Source organism: Equus caballus, chromosome 12 (assembly GCF_041296265.1).
Source record: "Equus caballus isolate H_3958 breed thoroughbred chromosome 12, TB-T2T, whole genome shotgun sequence".
NCBI classification, from domain to species: Eukaryota; Metazoa; Chordata; class Mammalia; order Perissodactyla; family Equidae; genus Equus; species Equus caballus.
This window is the reverse complement of record NC_091695.1, coordinates 16,218,851-16,235,654: the sequence shown is the minus strand read 5'-3', so window position 1 is coordinate 16,235,654 and position 16,804 is coordinate 16,218,851. Positions and strand designations below refer to the sequence as shown.

Here is a 16,804-nt window from a genome sequence, read left to right as displayed (position 1 = left end):
TGATTTTTGTGTACTGATTTTGCATCCAGAATTTTACTGAACTAGTTTGTTAGTTCTAACTGGTTTTTTTGGTGGAGTCTTCAGGGTTTTGTATATATAACATCATGTTATCTGCGAATGGAGATAATTTCACCTTTTTCTTTCCCATTTGCATGTCTTTTACTTCTTTTAATGCTCTGGGTGGAACTTTCAGTACAATGTTGAATAAAAGTAGAAAGTTTGGGCATCCTTATCTTGTTCCTCATCTTAGGAGGAATGATTTCACCTTTTCACTGTTTAATATGATGTTAGCTGTGGGCTTGTCATTTATGGCCTTTATGTTGTGGTAAGTTACCTCTCTCCCTAGTTTGCTGAGAGTTTTATAATGAAAAGATGTTGAATTCTGCCACTTGATTTTCTTCCTCTATTGAGATGATCATGTAATTTTTTCTTTCATTTTTTTAATACAGTGAATACACTGATTGATTTTCAGATGTTGAACCATCCTTGCATCCCGGGAATAAATCACACTTGGTCATGGTCTATGATCTTTGTAATGCATTATTGAATTTGGTTTGCTACTACTTTGTTGAGGATTTTTGTTTCCATATTCATCAGGAATATTGGCTTTTAGTTTTCTTTTGGTATCTGGATATTGATGGCCTCATAAAATGAGTTTGGGGTTGCTTCCTACTATTCTATTTCTTGTAAGAGTTTGAGAAGGATCAGTATTAATTCTTTAAATGCTTGATAGAATTCACCAACGAATTACTGATTCAACCTTCTTACTAGATTGGTCTATTCAGATTTTCTATTTTTTCATAATTCAGTCTTGTTAGCTTGCATATTCTAGGAATTTATCAATTTCTTCTAAGTGGTCCAATTTTTTGCATACAATTGTCCATAATATTGTCTTATGTTCCTTTGTATTTGTATCAAGTGTAATGTCCCTTCTTTCATTTAAAATATTATTTGATACCTTTCTCTTTTTTTCTTGATTGAATCTAGCTAAATGTTTGTCTATTTTGTTTATCTTTTCAAAAAACCAACGCAATTTGATTGATTTTTTGCACTGTCATTTTTGTCTCCATTTCTTTTATTTCAGTTCTGATCTTTGTTATTTCCTTGCTTCTTCTAGAGGTTGGCTTAGTTTATTCCTCTTTTTCTGTTTCCTTGAGTTATGAAGTTATGTCTTTTTTTCTTAATGTAGCATTTCTCACTATAGACTTTCCTCAGAACTGCTTATGCTGCATCCCTTGACTTTTGGTATGTTGTCTATTTTTATTTGTCTCAGGATATTTTTTTGAATTCTCTTTTAATTTCTTCTCTAACCCATTGGTTGTTCATGAACATTTTATTTAATTTCCACATATTTGTGAATTTTCCAGAATTTTCTTCTTCTAATTGATTTCCGGTTTCATACTACTGTGATTGGAGAAGATGCTTGACATGATTTCAGTCTTCTGTGGCATTTCTGAATGAAAGCCCTGTTGGCCATCAGAATCAAGTGATGTGGGGGGACACATCACTCAGGTGGTACCCACAAAATCTGGGGTGCAGACATATGAACAAGTTCCTCCCAGGAAGATAAGGGTGACTTAGGGTGGCTAGGAGTGAGAGAGTGTGGGAGGACTCTGCAGCTTTCCTGTTCTCCAGGGAGGATCTCAATCAGCCTCTAGGTGCATGTTAAATTTGAAACCTGACTCTCAGGCAGCAGCTTTTAAAATATGCAATATAAACCAATCAGAGAACGACTAGGAGAGGGGTTTTTTGCCTTCTTTCTCTGCTCTAAGCCCTGGTGTAATAGCTGCAGCTAGTGCCGTCTTCCCTTAATAACTGCTTTTTTGTTTGTTTAGTCCTGTGGTTCCTATATTTGTTCTAGTAGTTTCTTCGTGGATTTCTTTGATTAGGTTCATACAGGACCATGTCATATATAAATAGGACACTTGCTTCTTTCTTTTTAGTCTGGAAGCCATTTATTTCAATTTCTTCCCCGATTGCACTGAACCCTTAATGCGGTACTGAATAAAAGTTATGAGATATGCTTGTATTCTTCCCAGTTATGGGGAAGAGCATTCAGTCTCTCAAAATTAAGCGTGTGTATATATATATAATGCAAGCTCCATTGGCTTTCAGAGCTAAGAGATTTGGAAGCCTCTTCCTGTGGTGGGAGTGTTAAAAGTTGGGGCACACTGTGTGGGGTCCAAATACTTTACTCCTCTGTGAGAAGCTGGGAGCTAGGTGTTTCTCCCCAATTGTATGTCCCTTTGCTGAGGGTGGTGCTTATGGCTAGAGTCTATCTGAGGGGTTTTTTTTTACCTGTTTCAGTGCGGATATTTTCTCATTGCTCAATGTGTAGGAGTCACTCAGCTAGTTTCTTGATTTCTTTTGGAGAGAATTGGACCACGTGTAGCTGTTCATTTGTTGTGTCATGGGAGAAGAAGCATTCAGGAGCCTTCTCTGTCACCATATTTAAAGACCACCCATGGTTCTGATAATACTGTATTTGAACAATAATATTTTCCATCAGTCATTGGGCATACGTAAGAAGGATGTTATGTAGAGTGACTAAGAAGGCAAGGGAATGATGAAGGTTGAAGTAGATAGGCTGGAATACATAAAGCCTTTTGATGCAGTGCTCCAAATTTCTGTAGAATACCAAGATAAGGAGTCATTATAGGCCATCATCCAACCTTCTATTTGAGTCATGATTCCCTAAGAAAATATTTCCCATAATGTGTTATTCAACCTCACAACTTTAAAGAAAGGAGGCCCACAGTTCATTGAATCAGTAAATTCTATTTTTTGAATTCCATTCATAGACCTTAAAATTCCATTCTCTTTACTTCACACCCACAAGATCTGATAAAACAGTCAGTAGATAGATCAAATCAGTCTTTAGATGCTGTAATATATAGCTGCCATTAAGGAGGGAGATGGGTTAATCAGATTACACGTTTGCATCCTCTAAATTAGCAGCAATCCACTGGCACTCCATTTTTCTTGGACAATATATTTCAAACATGTTTTCTAACATGTTGGTGTTCATAACTAACATTTTCAAAAGAATATGTGTTAATTGGGAAAATATGGTATAGATGGAAACACTTAAAGACTCACCAAAATAATATATTGTTCATAGGTTTTTTTCCAGCTTCATAACTAGTAAGAAGTCACAGTGTGCCACAAATGCCATCTTGAAAAGCAGGAGTTCTTCTTCAGTTTTACTTCCATTCCGAAATATTTTCTCACAAAGGCATTTTAAAATAGAAGCTAGAAAATCTAAGACATTCAGTGGCTTTTAACTTCAACAATTGTAATGGATAATTAAGAGTGCCCTTGAGTTTTATGTGGTTCTTCTAATATGTGGCCACATCCATGTTGTCTCAATAAGCTGATTCAGTGCTTTAACCGTCAGAAACTACAGCAGAGACAGATAAAGTAGACAAACATTAGGAACGTACAAAGGCAAATGCTATTTTCTTCTAGTGTGATTAGATCTTAGTATCCACAACCATCTCTGTACTTTCTTAAAAGTTATTTTATTTATATATATATGCCATATTCTCATTTAATTGTGTTGCTAACTTCTAAGAGGCACTCAAAAATGTTATCTTGTGGCTGGCCCTGTGGCCGAGTGGTTAAGTTTGCGCACTCTGCTTCAGTGGCGCAGGATTTTGCCAGTTCGGATCCTGGATGCGGACATAGTACCTCTGATCAGGCCATGCTGAGGTGGTGTCTCAAAATATGCAACTATGTACTGGGGGCACTTGGGGAGAAAAAGCAGAGAAAAAAAAAGATTGGCAACAGTTGTTAGCTCAGGTGCCAATCTTTAAAAAAAAATTTTTTAAATGATATCTGGTTTCTAATTTATTATTTATTTGTTTTCCCATTTTGTGTCCCAGACACTGTGCTGTGCTTTGGATAATGGATAGAAACTTCAGTTCTTGAGTAAATAATGCTTTAAATCTCATACTGAAGGCAGTGATTTGATAAACATGGTGATATTAAAACAATGCTTAAAGGAGGTTGTTGTGTGTGAACTACAAAACAGGACATTTAGCCAGAGATGAAAAGGGGAAAGCAGGGAAGGAAATTTTCCTGGAGGGTTGTTGGAGCAGTTGATTGTTGATAATTACAGCACAATGATGTACTTTACCAGGGCCCTTTTCACTGCTCTTTATAACCAAACCAACTGGAATTATTTTCTTCTTCTTTTTTCCAGTTTTATTGAGATAAAATCAGTAAATAACATTGGGTATGTTTAAGGTGTACAATGTATATTTTCATATATGTATAATTTGTGATCGATTTCCACTATAGGTTAATAAGCAAATCCGTCACCTCGCATAGTTACCATTTTTTTGTTGTGTTGAGAACATTTAAGATCTACCTTCTTAGAAAATTTCATATATGCAATACAATATTTTTAACTATAGTCACCGTGCTGTACATTAGATCCCCAGAACTTCATTTTATAACAGAAAATTTGTACCATCTGACCAACATCTACACATTTCCCCCAAACTTCAGCCCCTGGCAACCACCAATATACTCTCTGTTTCTGAGCTCACCGTTTTTATATTCCACATATAAATGAGATCATACAGTATTTGTCTTTCTTTGTCTGACTTATTTAACTTAGCATTATGCCCTCAAGATTCATCCATGTTGTAGCAACCACGACTTCTTTATCTCTAAAGAGTCATGAACTTGTCCAAGTTAAGACTTCTCTAATTGTCAGATCCTCTGCCTACCACCTTTTCCTCTCTCATCTTGCATCTTTTTAGATTTGAGACTCAATATGTCCAACCAACAAAGACATTATCTTATATGAAACATTTTGCTTTAGATATAAAGCCCTCAGTTTTTAACTCATATTCTTTTGAGGCTTATGAATTATTTGAGTGCTTAGTCAATTAACGTCAATTACTCCCACTAGATTATAGGATTCATTGGTATAGAAACTACTGGATGTACCACGGAATACAAAGCACTTGAAAGTTAAAAGTTCACTTAGTAAATACACAATTAATTTTAGTGTAATAAATTAGTATTTGAACAAAAAACAAATCAATAAATATCTGCCAAAATTGGAAGTCAGGAAAGATTTCAACAAGGAAAGAGTATCATATGTAAATTCTAGACACATCACGAACTATGACATGTTTGAGGAACTGAATATTATCTGTGAGCTTTAAAACAAATACTAGGGACCGGCCCGGTGGCACAATAGTTAAGTTCACATGTTCCACTTTTCGGGGGCCCGTAGTTCGCCGGTTCGAATCCCGGGTGCGGACATGGTACCACTTGGCAAGCCATGCTGTGGTAGGCATCCCACATATAAAGTAGATAAAGATGGGCATGGATGTTAGCTCAGGGCCAGGCTTCCTCAGCAAAAAGAGGTGGACTGGCAGTAGTTAGCTCAGAGCTAATCTTCCTCAAAAAAAAAAAACAAATACTAATTTTATTAAATCAAAGTATTTGAGACACATTTGCTTCTCTTGTATCATGCCATACAATTTTACAAAAGCAACAACCACAATATGAGTTTGTGCGTGTGTATTTAAATTACGTATTTAAAACCATCTATTAGTTTCCATTCTTTCCAGGGCCTTTTTCACATCCTTGTTCCGCAGGCTATAAATTATAGGATTTAACATAGGAATCACAAGGGTGTAAAACAACGAGGACATTTTGTCTTGATCTAGGGAGTAGGAAGAGCTTGGCCTGAAATACATGAAGAGCATAGTTCCCTGGAAAATTGCCACAGTGATTAGGTGGGAGATGCAGGTGGAGAAAGCTTTGAACCTCCCCTCAGCAGAGTGGATCTTCAAGACTGACAGGATAATATAGCAATAAGAGATAAGAACTCCCGAAATGGTACTCAGTTCAATGAAGCCAAAAATGGTGAATAACACCAACTCATTGACCTGTATATCAGAGCAGGAAAGGATGAAAAGTGGTGGTAAATCACAGAAGAAATGATTAATCTCATTTGACCCACAGAAACATAAGCAGAATGTTAATGTTGTGTGTATCAAAGCATCTGCCGTTCCCACCAGATAAACCCCGGCCATGAGCAGGGAGCACACCCTGCTGGACATGTTGACTCTATAGAGCAAGGGGTTGCTAATGGCCTTGTACCGATCAAAGGCCATCACTGCCAGCAGTAGACACTCAGAATCTGCAAAGATACAGAAGATCAAGAATTGCAGAGCACAGCCAAAGAAGGGGATTGATCTGTTCTTGGCAAACAAGTCCACCAGCATCTTGGGCCCAACTGCTGTGGAATAGCAGAGGTCACAGAAAGAGAGGTGGCTGAGGAAGAAGTACATTGGTGTGTGCAGCTGGGAATTTATTCTAATTAAAATGAGCATTCCAAGATTTGCCAGAAGATTAACGAGATAAACAACCAGAAACATGGTAAATAGGGTTACTTTCATCCTAGTGTTGTTGGTGATTCCAAGGAAAATGAATTCAGTCATGGAGGAGCAATTTCCTCTATTCATTCTTCTTTTTCTTGTCTAAATTTTTGAGAAAATGATCAAGAAAAGGATAGATGCATGTTTAACTCTTCTGGACATCCACAAATATCCATGAGGCAGAACATAATTTCTTTCTGCAATTGTCTTTTTTATACTCAGAAAATTACCCGGTCATGTGTCATTCTTTAAAAAGGCATTGCAGTCTGTAAAACAATAATAAAAAATACCTGGAATAAGGAGTTGAGAAACTTTGATCTAAGTCTAGATGGCATTCCTGAAGTATGCGACTTCGTACAAGCTCTTTAATTTCTCTGAGCATTACCTTCTTTATCTCAAGGAAGAGATTTGGATGATTTTAGGTCTCATTACATCTCCAAAATGATACAGAGGAAACATCAAGGTTAGAGAGACCATATTTTAGGATACAGGGCGAACCATTTTCTATGCTCGAAAATAATCACATGGACACAAAAAAACGATTACCATGGTTATGTTCTTCAGAAACAGCGTTGGTTTAAATGATTTTGTGTTAATTCTAGACACAATGAGCATCTCTAACTGATAATAATGAAAAAATTATGTTACTGGTCTTGGTCTATGTTGTCTTTAGTATTTGGTGAGACAGGAAATAAACATTATTGACCTTTTCTCTAGAAGTGTGGTATTGCTTTGTCACAATATTCATTACCTATTTGTGGAGTGGTCTGGTGCCAACGGAGGAGTCTCTTGACCAAACAAAGAAGAGTCCTAAAAAGAATTTGAAACAACAGAATTTAACATATGCATTTGCATCTCTTTGGATTTCAAATAGTATTTTATATTAAAAAATGGAAGGAGTACGAGGGACAATAAATGCTTCTCAGATATATAGGCTTCTCTTCCTTGTGTACGTTTGTATTTATGTGTGCATGTCATGTCATCTGTTTGCATATGTGTATGTCTTTGTTGATATATAAGAATTGGAATGTGGGTGATGGATACATTTTTTTAGACTTTAAATATGGCATATGGTCCCCATGGTGTTATTTGTATATGTTTTTTGTAATGTGGTACCTCAATTCCTTTTAAAATTTAAAAAACCCAGTAAAATTCAAGTATGTGCTTGCTCAGTGATAAAAGGCTTAAAGGCTTTCCAGTAAACCTAGATAAAAAGAAAATGATTAAAATCTTATTTAGTGAAAATTAATAATTTCAGTCAAATTCTGTCAGTCCTGAGAAGAAAAGATCATCTGTGGCCCTTAAATTTCAGTTTATTAAACTGAATAAACAGGCATAAAGTGATTCATTTACAAATCTCTCATTTTTTTCCAAAAAAATTAAGTTTTTTCCCCATATAGTCTTTAAATTTGGAGACTTGAGAACCTACCTGAGATGAGTAGGTCTTCAGTAGCTAAACAATAGGCAGATGACATTTTATTTTACCAGGTAACATTTGGGACTTAAATCTCTGAAGCTGTTGCCCTTAGGCTTTGGTGTTATGTAAATATGTCATTAATTATATTTCTGGTTCTGTATATTCCCCCATGAATACAGTGACAATTTCAGTAAAGACTGAGTCTTTATGCTTCACTTACTGTCACTTAATTGGTCTATGTTAGGAAAAAAAACTGCAAATGATATTTATGATTGCTTCACAGCTACCTCCTTCTGTAGTCAAAGCAGACTCCAATGAAATTCAAATAGTACCCTACTTAATCCTTTCCACCTCCTTTCTATTGTTCATTTTGTTTCTTCCATTTTTGAAACATTCTCATCTATGACCATGTTTATGAATATTACTAATCTTCAATGACATTTTTTTTTCTAAATATTACTCATATACTATAAGTCCACCCTTTAACGTGTATACTTCTTTGGGTTTCAGTATATTCACAAGGTTGTACCGCCATTACCCCTACCTAATTCCAGAACATTTTTCATCATTCCAATAAGGAACCCATAACTATTAGCTGTCACTTCTCTTTATCCCCTGTCCTCAGCTTCTGGCAATCACTAATCTACTTTCTGATTCTATATGTTTCCATATTCTGTACTTCTCATGTAAACAGAATCATACAATATGGGTTTTCTTGTGCATCAGGCTTCTTTCACTCAGCATCTTGTTTTCAAAGTTCATCTATGTCTTTGCAAGTGTCATAATTTTGTAGCATTTTGTGGCTGAATAATATTTTCTTCATAGATATGACACATTTTGTTGATTTATTTATCAGTTGATGAAGATTTGGTTTGTTTATACATTTTGGCTGTTATGCATAATGATGCTATGAACGTTCTGTTAATGCTACCTTTCAAGACCACTCTCATCTCCAAGTATTTTCTTACCCCCATCCCCTCGTTACATGTCACTTACATGCATTTCATTCATCTTATGATTCCATCACATTCTCCACACTTAATACTCTCTTTCTTGAATTATATTTAATTTATTCATATAAGAATTTCTCTATTACACTTAAGGTTTCAGGAATAAGATCAATGTTTATTTTTTATATTCCCTGAAGTCGCTAAAACAAGGATTTTTCAAGGTAAATGCTTTCTACATATTTATTGTTAAGTACTTCAGACTACTAAAAATGGAAGGTGATGAACAAAGAATAAAAATACACTGGATTTGGGGATTTTTTTCCATTAATATAGCTCATGTGTACAAGAATGATTCACTTAAACATGTTTGCATGGATAATACTTTTTCTAAAAAAAAGCAGAGTTACACTGTTTTTCTAAAAATAATTTTAGTATGTGATTTTCCATACTAGTTCTTTGCAAATTGAGAAATACTGGAATTTTCTCTTTTATATCCTCCCTAAATACTTCCCAAGAGATAGCATTGTTATTCCCCATACTTCTTGAACCTTGGTCTACCATCTTGATATCTGATATGATATGACTACCTCCAAAGATCCCAGAGCTAATGTTGCTTTCACAATGACCTGAGATTAAAATATCTGTCACTCTTCTTTCTATATGTGTGCTATTCAAGTATTGCTACATTCAATGGCTTTGCTAAGTACATGCACAGCAAAAAGAGATCACATACTACACACTCATGAATTTAATTAAAATGTTAAAAGCTATTCATAAAAGAATCTGGAATGTGAATTTTAGAGTCTTACAAGGGGCTCATGATAGTTTTGGCACATTAAAGATGACTGTACACATCTTTACACACTTTCCTTAGAGACAGAGTGCCTATTTATTACCCTTTTGAATTTTTCTTGTCTTTTAAATGCTTTGACTAACAGAAATTGGAAGAAATATTGTGTATCACTTCTGAATCTAGCCTTTAAGAAGATAGTCTCTGAAAGCCATGAGATGCCGCATAGGAAGTCCAGCTAACCTTCTAGAAAACCATTTGACACACTCTGAGGTTACATGCACTGGGAAGGGGAGCACTTGAGTCAATCTTTCTAGCCATTCTCATCCTGGAGACAGTTATGAAAGACCCTACGGCCTAGACCAACATCTAGGTCACCATGTGACCTCAGTCAACACTAGGAAACAGAGAATATAGCCCAGTGGCTGCTATTTTAAACCATGTATTTCTGGGATAGTGTTTATATAAGAAAAGATAACAGAATGTAATGAGATAATTTTTTCCAGGAAACATTTATTATTATTATCAGACGCTTTTTTGGGATAATTTGATATTACTGTTATGTACTATTATGTAAGATAGATAGCTGATAGATAGGTAAGTAGACTGTTAGAGACAGATGTTAGATCAATAGATGACAGATAGATAGATAGATAGACTGAAGAAAATACTTGCAACTCTCACTTCTGATAAAGAATGTGTAGCCAGAATACATAACGAATCTCGTCAAAAATAAGAAAACACACAACTCAATAAAAAAATGGAATTATTTGAAAAGATACCTCACCAAAGAATGTGCTTAGCATCATGTTATTAGGTAAATATGAGTCAAAGCAACAGTAAGAAACCATGATATACCTATTAGATGGGCTAAAATTAAAAATACTTCTTATACCAAATATTAAGGAAGAAGTTGTGGAACCTAAACTCACATGCACTGCCATAGGTTATGTAATATGCTATATCATTTGAAAACCAATTTGACAATTTCAAAGGATGTTATACATATAGTTGCACTATCATCCAACTATTTCATTCTTGAGTATTTACCCAAGAGAATTTAAATCATTTGTTCGTATAATGACTTGTACATGAATGTGATAGCAGTTTTATTTTTAATAGCCACAAAACTAGGAACACAATTCAAATATCCCTCAATAGGTGAATGGCTACACAAATGGTGATATATTCATTCATTGGAATACTAACATGAAACAATAGAAATGAATCTCAAAATAATTATGGTGAATGGAAGGAGGCACCTAAGAGACAGTATATACTGTGTGATTCTACTTACACAAAATTATATAAAATGTAAACTAATCTATAGTGACAAAATCCATATCAGTGGTTCCTTGATGTGGAGTGAAAACGAGGGATGAAAAAGGAGCACAAGGAAATTTCAAGGGGTGATGGATATTTTCACTGTTTTCAGGGTGGTGATGGTGTAATCAAGGATATTTGGCAGAAAGAGAAAAAAATAGTACCTTCTATTAATAGCTACATATTCATCAAATTATCCCACATTGTTCTATAAATGGACCATGCAGAAAGAAAGAAAGCCTGTTTCTAGACTCAATTCTTTATCCAACTATCTCTAGGTGTTTGATTCATCCAAATTCTCCGTTCCTTAGTTTCCTTACCAGAAATACTTGGTCTAGATGATTCACATGAATATTCCTAGTACTGAAAAGCTGCGAAAGAATCACAAAAGCAGTGTATGATGGTCTAACAGATTCAGAAATAAACATCTGAAATCAATTGTGCCTACGAAAGGTGAAAATTTTGATAACAGAAGGCTTATGTTTCCTTTTTAGAAATGTGTATATGTATGTGTATATTTGAAATATACAAATATATATTATATATACCTTTGAAAATTATCAGGACAGTGCTTTCTTTTTCTTACTAATCTTGTCTATGTACCCTATGTACCAGTCAGAAGAAAGGCCATTCATTATTCTCCAATTATGTTATGTAGTTTCGTGTATTTGCATGATTTCCTTCAACTTATTCTTACCTTATAAAAGCTTTCCTTTGCCTCTCCCCATCTTTCTAGCTCTATTACTACCATTAAGCAGTTATTTTAAAAAAAAAAACTGCCCATTAAGAAAACCCTAGATTCAGATAGCTTCAAGTTTTATTAGACAATTCACACAATTGATACATGAGTAACATCAACCTTGCCTAAACCCTTCAGAGAACTAAAAATGAGGAACATATTTCCAGATTTTTCAATGAGGCTAAAATAATAATGGCATCAGGTGTGGAGAAGGAGCATAGAGCTAATAACAAGGGCTTTTACTCACCAAGGCTGATGTGGCCACAGCCACTCTCCAGCGCCAAATGTGCCAATAGTGAATACAATCATCAGACATACATGGCACGTTCCCTGAGGGTCCAGCCAGCATCTCACAAATTGATTACATTTGATTTCATTCATCTGGAAGAATCAGTACTTTATTCTTACTAGAATATGAGTTACTCTCAATATGGATTTATCATTTTTGACCAAAATTCTTTTGTCAAAACTACTGTCTTTGGATTTATACAATTCTTTATTCATCATCATATTCTGTCACATAACATTGCTTCAAACCAAGTGGCTCATTTTACAGCAAGGGAAACGTGACAATTTGCTTATGCTTAAAAACTCTTTAGTCTTACAACATTCCCCATCATCCTAAAGCACATGACTTTGTTGAAAACTTTACAGGTTTGTTGAAGGCTTCATTTTGCCACCAGTTAAGCCAACACTTTCTGGGGCTCGGATCATGTTCTCCAGAGTGCAGCATGTGCTTTAAACTGCTGTTATATCTATGATGCTTTTTTCCCCAATAGCCAGGATTTTGAGTCTGGGAATCAAAACGTGGAAAAGGAGGTAGCATTTCTCACTATTCTTAATGGTTCACTAACAAAAATTTTGCTTCCCATCCTCACAATTTAAGGTATGCTGGTCTTTGTTCCTAAAAAAAGAAAGAGAGAGAAACAGGGATGGATAGATAGATAGACAGATAGATGGAGGTAATTCTTCCTACAAGGAACACAAAAATGATTCCATTGAACCAGATGCCAAGACTGCTACCTGTTCACTTTGAGAACTTCATGCTACTTAATCAATAAGCAAAAAAGCATTTCTCTACTGTTTGAATGATTTTTCTTGAATATGAAGGAAACATTTGATGGCTGCTACACAATGAGTGTAGTGGGGAGTGTTCCTGGAATGCAGGAGAGACTCTGGGGCACCTTTTAGAAGTCTCATATCCATTATTTAAAATTTAATAAAATTCTATAACAGTGTCAAATAGAAAGAACTACTAATGATATTCATACTTGAAGATAAAGTTTTTGGCCACTTCATAAGACAAGAAATCAAAACAACCTAGATGTTTGCTGAAGTTAAAGAGAACATGGAGTAGGTTGTGGAAAAAAGGCAGTTATATACGCCAGGTATGATCGTGTGACCAGTAGCTGAAACTAAAGCTGCAGGACTTATGAGTATTTTTTTCTTTTGCTTTGATGTGAATATATTTGTAAATATATTAACCAATATTCCCCTCCTCTCCCATTCGCCTACTTCCTAACACAAGATATAGTAAGAAGGGTTCACCTTCTATCTCAACATTTTAGCAAGCTGTAGGATATCAAAGGTTGTATGTGACTTGGCTGTAAGAATCCTAAGTCACCCATATGAATAAAATGACATAGGAAACTTTGAGTATGCTCTTTTTCTTTAAGTTGTATACATCTGTTGAAAAAATAAGCATACTTTTCTGCTGTCTTTTTTGAAAGTTAAATATGATAAAATGAGATGTGTATGAGTGGCAAGTTGAAAAGGGTTGAAGTGTTTGGGATCTTGTTGTTAACTTGGTTATGGCTGGGAACTACATTGCCCGAATCTTCTTCCAAGTTTGGTTTCAGAATTATTAAATTAGTAAAATTAGTAAAAAGAGGAATTTTCATGACATCTGAACATAAATCTCCTGTTCCCACAATATTTATGGTGGTTCGGTTCTGCTACTTTTACTGAAATGAGCATTAGGTGGCTTCAATAATTGCACAGGAACCATACAGGCTTCAGCAAAAAGCACAGGGAAGGCCTTACTCAAATTATAGGTGAATGGGTGTCCTCAGAAATCCTGACTATGCTAGATCAGGAAATTCAGGCCTTGCTAGCTAGCACACAGTGTTGGGAATTTAGCAACCTTTGGAGGCCTCAGGATGATGAAATCTAGGTGCTACTTGTAGAATGAGCAGTATAGACCATCTAGAAAGCTCAGCAGATGACAGCAGTCTCCAGAACCTTTACTAAGCAGGAACACCTGAGTTAAGCTTTCACCTAAGTGCTTCTCCAGATTGAACATTGGAATCACCAGTGGACCTTGAAAAAATACTGATATCCTCTATTTCTAGCTATTCTCTCGCTTGGAAACAGCTATATTTTCTCATAAGTGACATAATATTTTGTGATTTAATTATCATTGAGTATCAAAAGGCCATGGTGCAGCAAAAATAAGATTTTCATTTGCAGCTGGATATGTAAAATTACAGTGCAGAAACTCACTAATAGATAGATGTTGGCACATGATGAGAACTTAGGGGGCATGAAAAGCTACGTTGAGATATGTTGCATTTGATATTGCTCTGTGTGATTCTTCATAAGCTTAATCAAGTAAACCTTAGCTAAGGAAATATGAAACAATATCATATTACAGAGTGCTGTAGCCATGAGTGACTGTGTTCTCTTCTTACAAAATGGAACAACGGAAATGCTCAGGGGAAGCATTTTTGGTCAGAAAGCCAAAGAGAGAATTCTTAAGTGAATTTAAAACTGACAGCAACTGGGGCTGTATCTTGTGGATTTTTACAACAAAAAAGTGCATGGATTTATACTTGCTTCTAGACTTTGATTTTTCTGGGTCAAAGCTTGTAAATATATAGTATCATAGAGTCAAATTAATAATAATAATAAATAATGTGCAGCAAAAATATCAGTTACTGAAATACTTTTTGCAATGATACACGTCCTCCAATTTCAGTCTTCAAATGCACATTTCCTGTGTGGTATTCCACCATGGCATGTGGGATGATCTCTCCACGAGGACTCAGGTGATACATTAGGTAACTGATTCTGTTTCTGAGATGCCAGAGAATGTTCTACACTCTCAGTAGTACTTTAGTGTATGAAAAATAAAAGATAGAAAGGAAAATAAATATTTTGCCTTGCAATTAACCTATATTATTCAAGCTGATACTTAGAAAAAGATTCCAAATTACTTTGGAGTAGAGAGGGTGTAGAAGGTTATCAACACATTGTTAAACTGCACTTCAGAAAATGTATTTGGGGGCCGGCTCCAGGGCCAAGCGGTTAAGTTCATGTGCTCCGCTGCAGGGGCCCAGGGTTCAGATTCTGGGTGCGGACATGGCACTGCTTGTCAGGCCACACTGAGGTGGTGTCCCACATCCCACAACTAGAAGGACCTGAAACTAAGGTATGCAACTACGTACTGGGGGGTTTGGGGAGATAAAGCAGAAAAAAAAAAAAAAGATTGGCAACAGTTGTTAGCTCAGGTGCCAATCTTTATAAAAAAAGAGAAAGAAAATGTATTTGATTTTGTATTGTTGCTTTCCTAACATTTCTGACTCTCATCATCTTATGGTAGATTATACATTTTAATTAATATTAGATATCATAAAATATATATAATTAATATCAAGTACTCAAAATGGTACAGGCCTTATTCTCAGCATTTATTCAGTTAACCATCAACAATCAATGACATAGATACTATATTTTCCCCATTTTACAGATAAGTTAACTGAGGCATAGAAAAATTAAATAACTTAGTCAAAGTGCCACTGACTATCTGGGTGCAGAGCTGGCATATGAACCAAGAGAATCTGGCTTCTTCCCTCATCCAGTAATCTACCCTTGTAAATGAGATATTCTACATATGAACACACACACACACACACTTTTCTGAGGCATTTACTATATCCATTAAGACCAGCTTATGACTAGTGCTATGTGGCAAGCTTATATTAATAATGACTATAATCTATATAATGATTATTACATGCAATGTAATATTCTAAACACTTTACATATAGTTCATTTAATTGTCACATAAAAAAACTAACGTTGGAACTTCAGTGCAGTTACTATCATTATCACCTTTCTTTTACAGATGAGAGAACTCTGGCACAGAGAGTTTTAGAGCTAAGATGTGATAAAAAGAGGATATAACTCAAGGTCCTGATTCCACGCTTTGTGATACACTGGCTCTCTATAAGCTAAATTCTTGCTATTAATTCCACATTTTGGATAAGAACTCTGAGGCTTAGAGTAACGTCACAAGTCATTCAGATAGTAGTTGACAGGTATAATTCAAATTCAGGTATATCCTCTGCCAAATCTCGTGAGAACAGACATGAGGTTCATTAGAATATTAATAGTGTGTCCCCTCGAGACACGCTAAGTTGCATAGTATTGGTGAAGGGAGAAAGGAATGACTCATGTATTTACTGAAAAAGCAGGGCACGTGTTCTTGAGAACTTCACATTGATCATCCTTTCTGATAGTCTAAGAATTCCATTTAGAGAAATGTGAGAGGAAAGAGAAAAAGCCATGAGAGTAAAGGCAAGAGAAGGCAGAGAGAATCCTGGATCCCTGCTTTAAAAGGGAAAGAACAAACAGATCCATTCAAAATACTATGGTTTACTAAATTCTTCCCAAATATATAACAAGAACAATCTAAGCATAGAAAAGAAATTAATTCAAACTATCAGTAGCCAGCCATGCTTCAGTTCTCTTTTCTTTAACAAAAAAGCTTATTTAAACAAAGTGTTTCAGATCCCTGTAGAAGCTATAAAAGAAAGAGTTATGCAAGGTAGATGACTTTGTGGGTACAATATTAACTGATGTGTGGTTTCCCAACTCTTGGGACACAAATCAGTGGTTCTTCCTCTCAAACCCACAAAAACTCATTTTTGCGCCATTAAAACCAGTCTAGTAACTACAGAAGCTACTTAGCAAGGAAGAAGTTATTTTCCAATTACCCAGGTGAATAGTTTCACCAATAGAACCAGGAACTTTTATACGAATTCCTATGTCAGCAGGGACCCAAGAACTGAAGGATTCCAAACATGTTCATTTCCAAGGGACACCTGGGGAATAATTTGTAGGGTTATTGCCATTGTGATTTTTTTTCTAAAAACACATTGGTAATTATAATAGAAATAC

The 16,804-nt window shown here is 35.5% G+C and overlaps 1 protein-coding gene across 5 annotated transcripts in view; it reads right to left on the bottom strand.

Annotated features, from left to right (window-relative positions):
- Window positions 1-12,456, bottom strand: part of OR5W2G (olfactory receptor family 5 subfamily W member 2G) — a 78,397-nt gene extending 65,941 nt beyond the window's left edge. For 3 of the 5 annotated variants that reach the window (XR_011423586.1, XR_011423585.1, XR_011423587.1), the window contains exons 1-2: window positions 11,871-12,456; window positions 7,156-7,214 (exon numbers count right to left, since the gene is read on the bottom strand). Coding sequence is in view for 2 of the 5 variants with exons in the window: in XM_070228581.1 (XP_070084682.1) it covers window positions 5,559-6,491 (933 nt within the window). In the remaining 3 variants the exon portion in view is untranslated. Of the gene's footprint in view, window positions 1-3,519; window positions 6,671-7,155; window positions 7,215-11,870 lie in introns of those variants that run through there. The other 2 variants (XM_070228581.1, NM_001391782.1) reach the window with 2 other exon arrangements.
- Window positions 12,457-16,804: the final 4,348 nt, after the last annotated feature.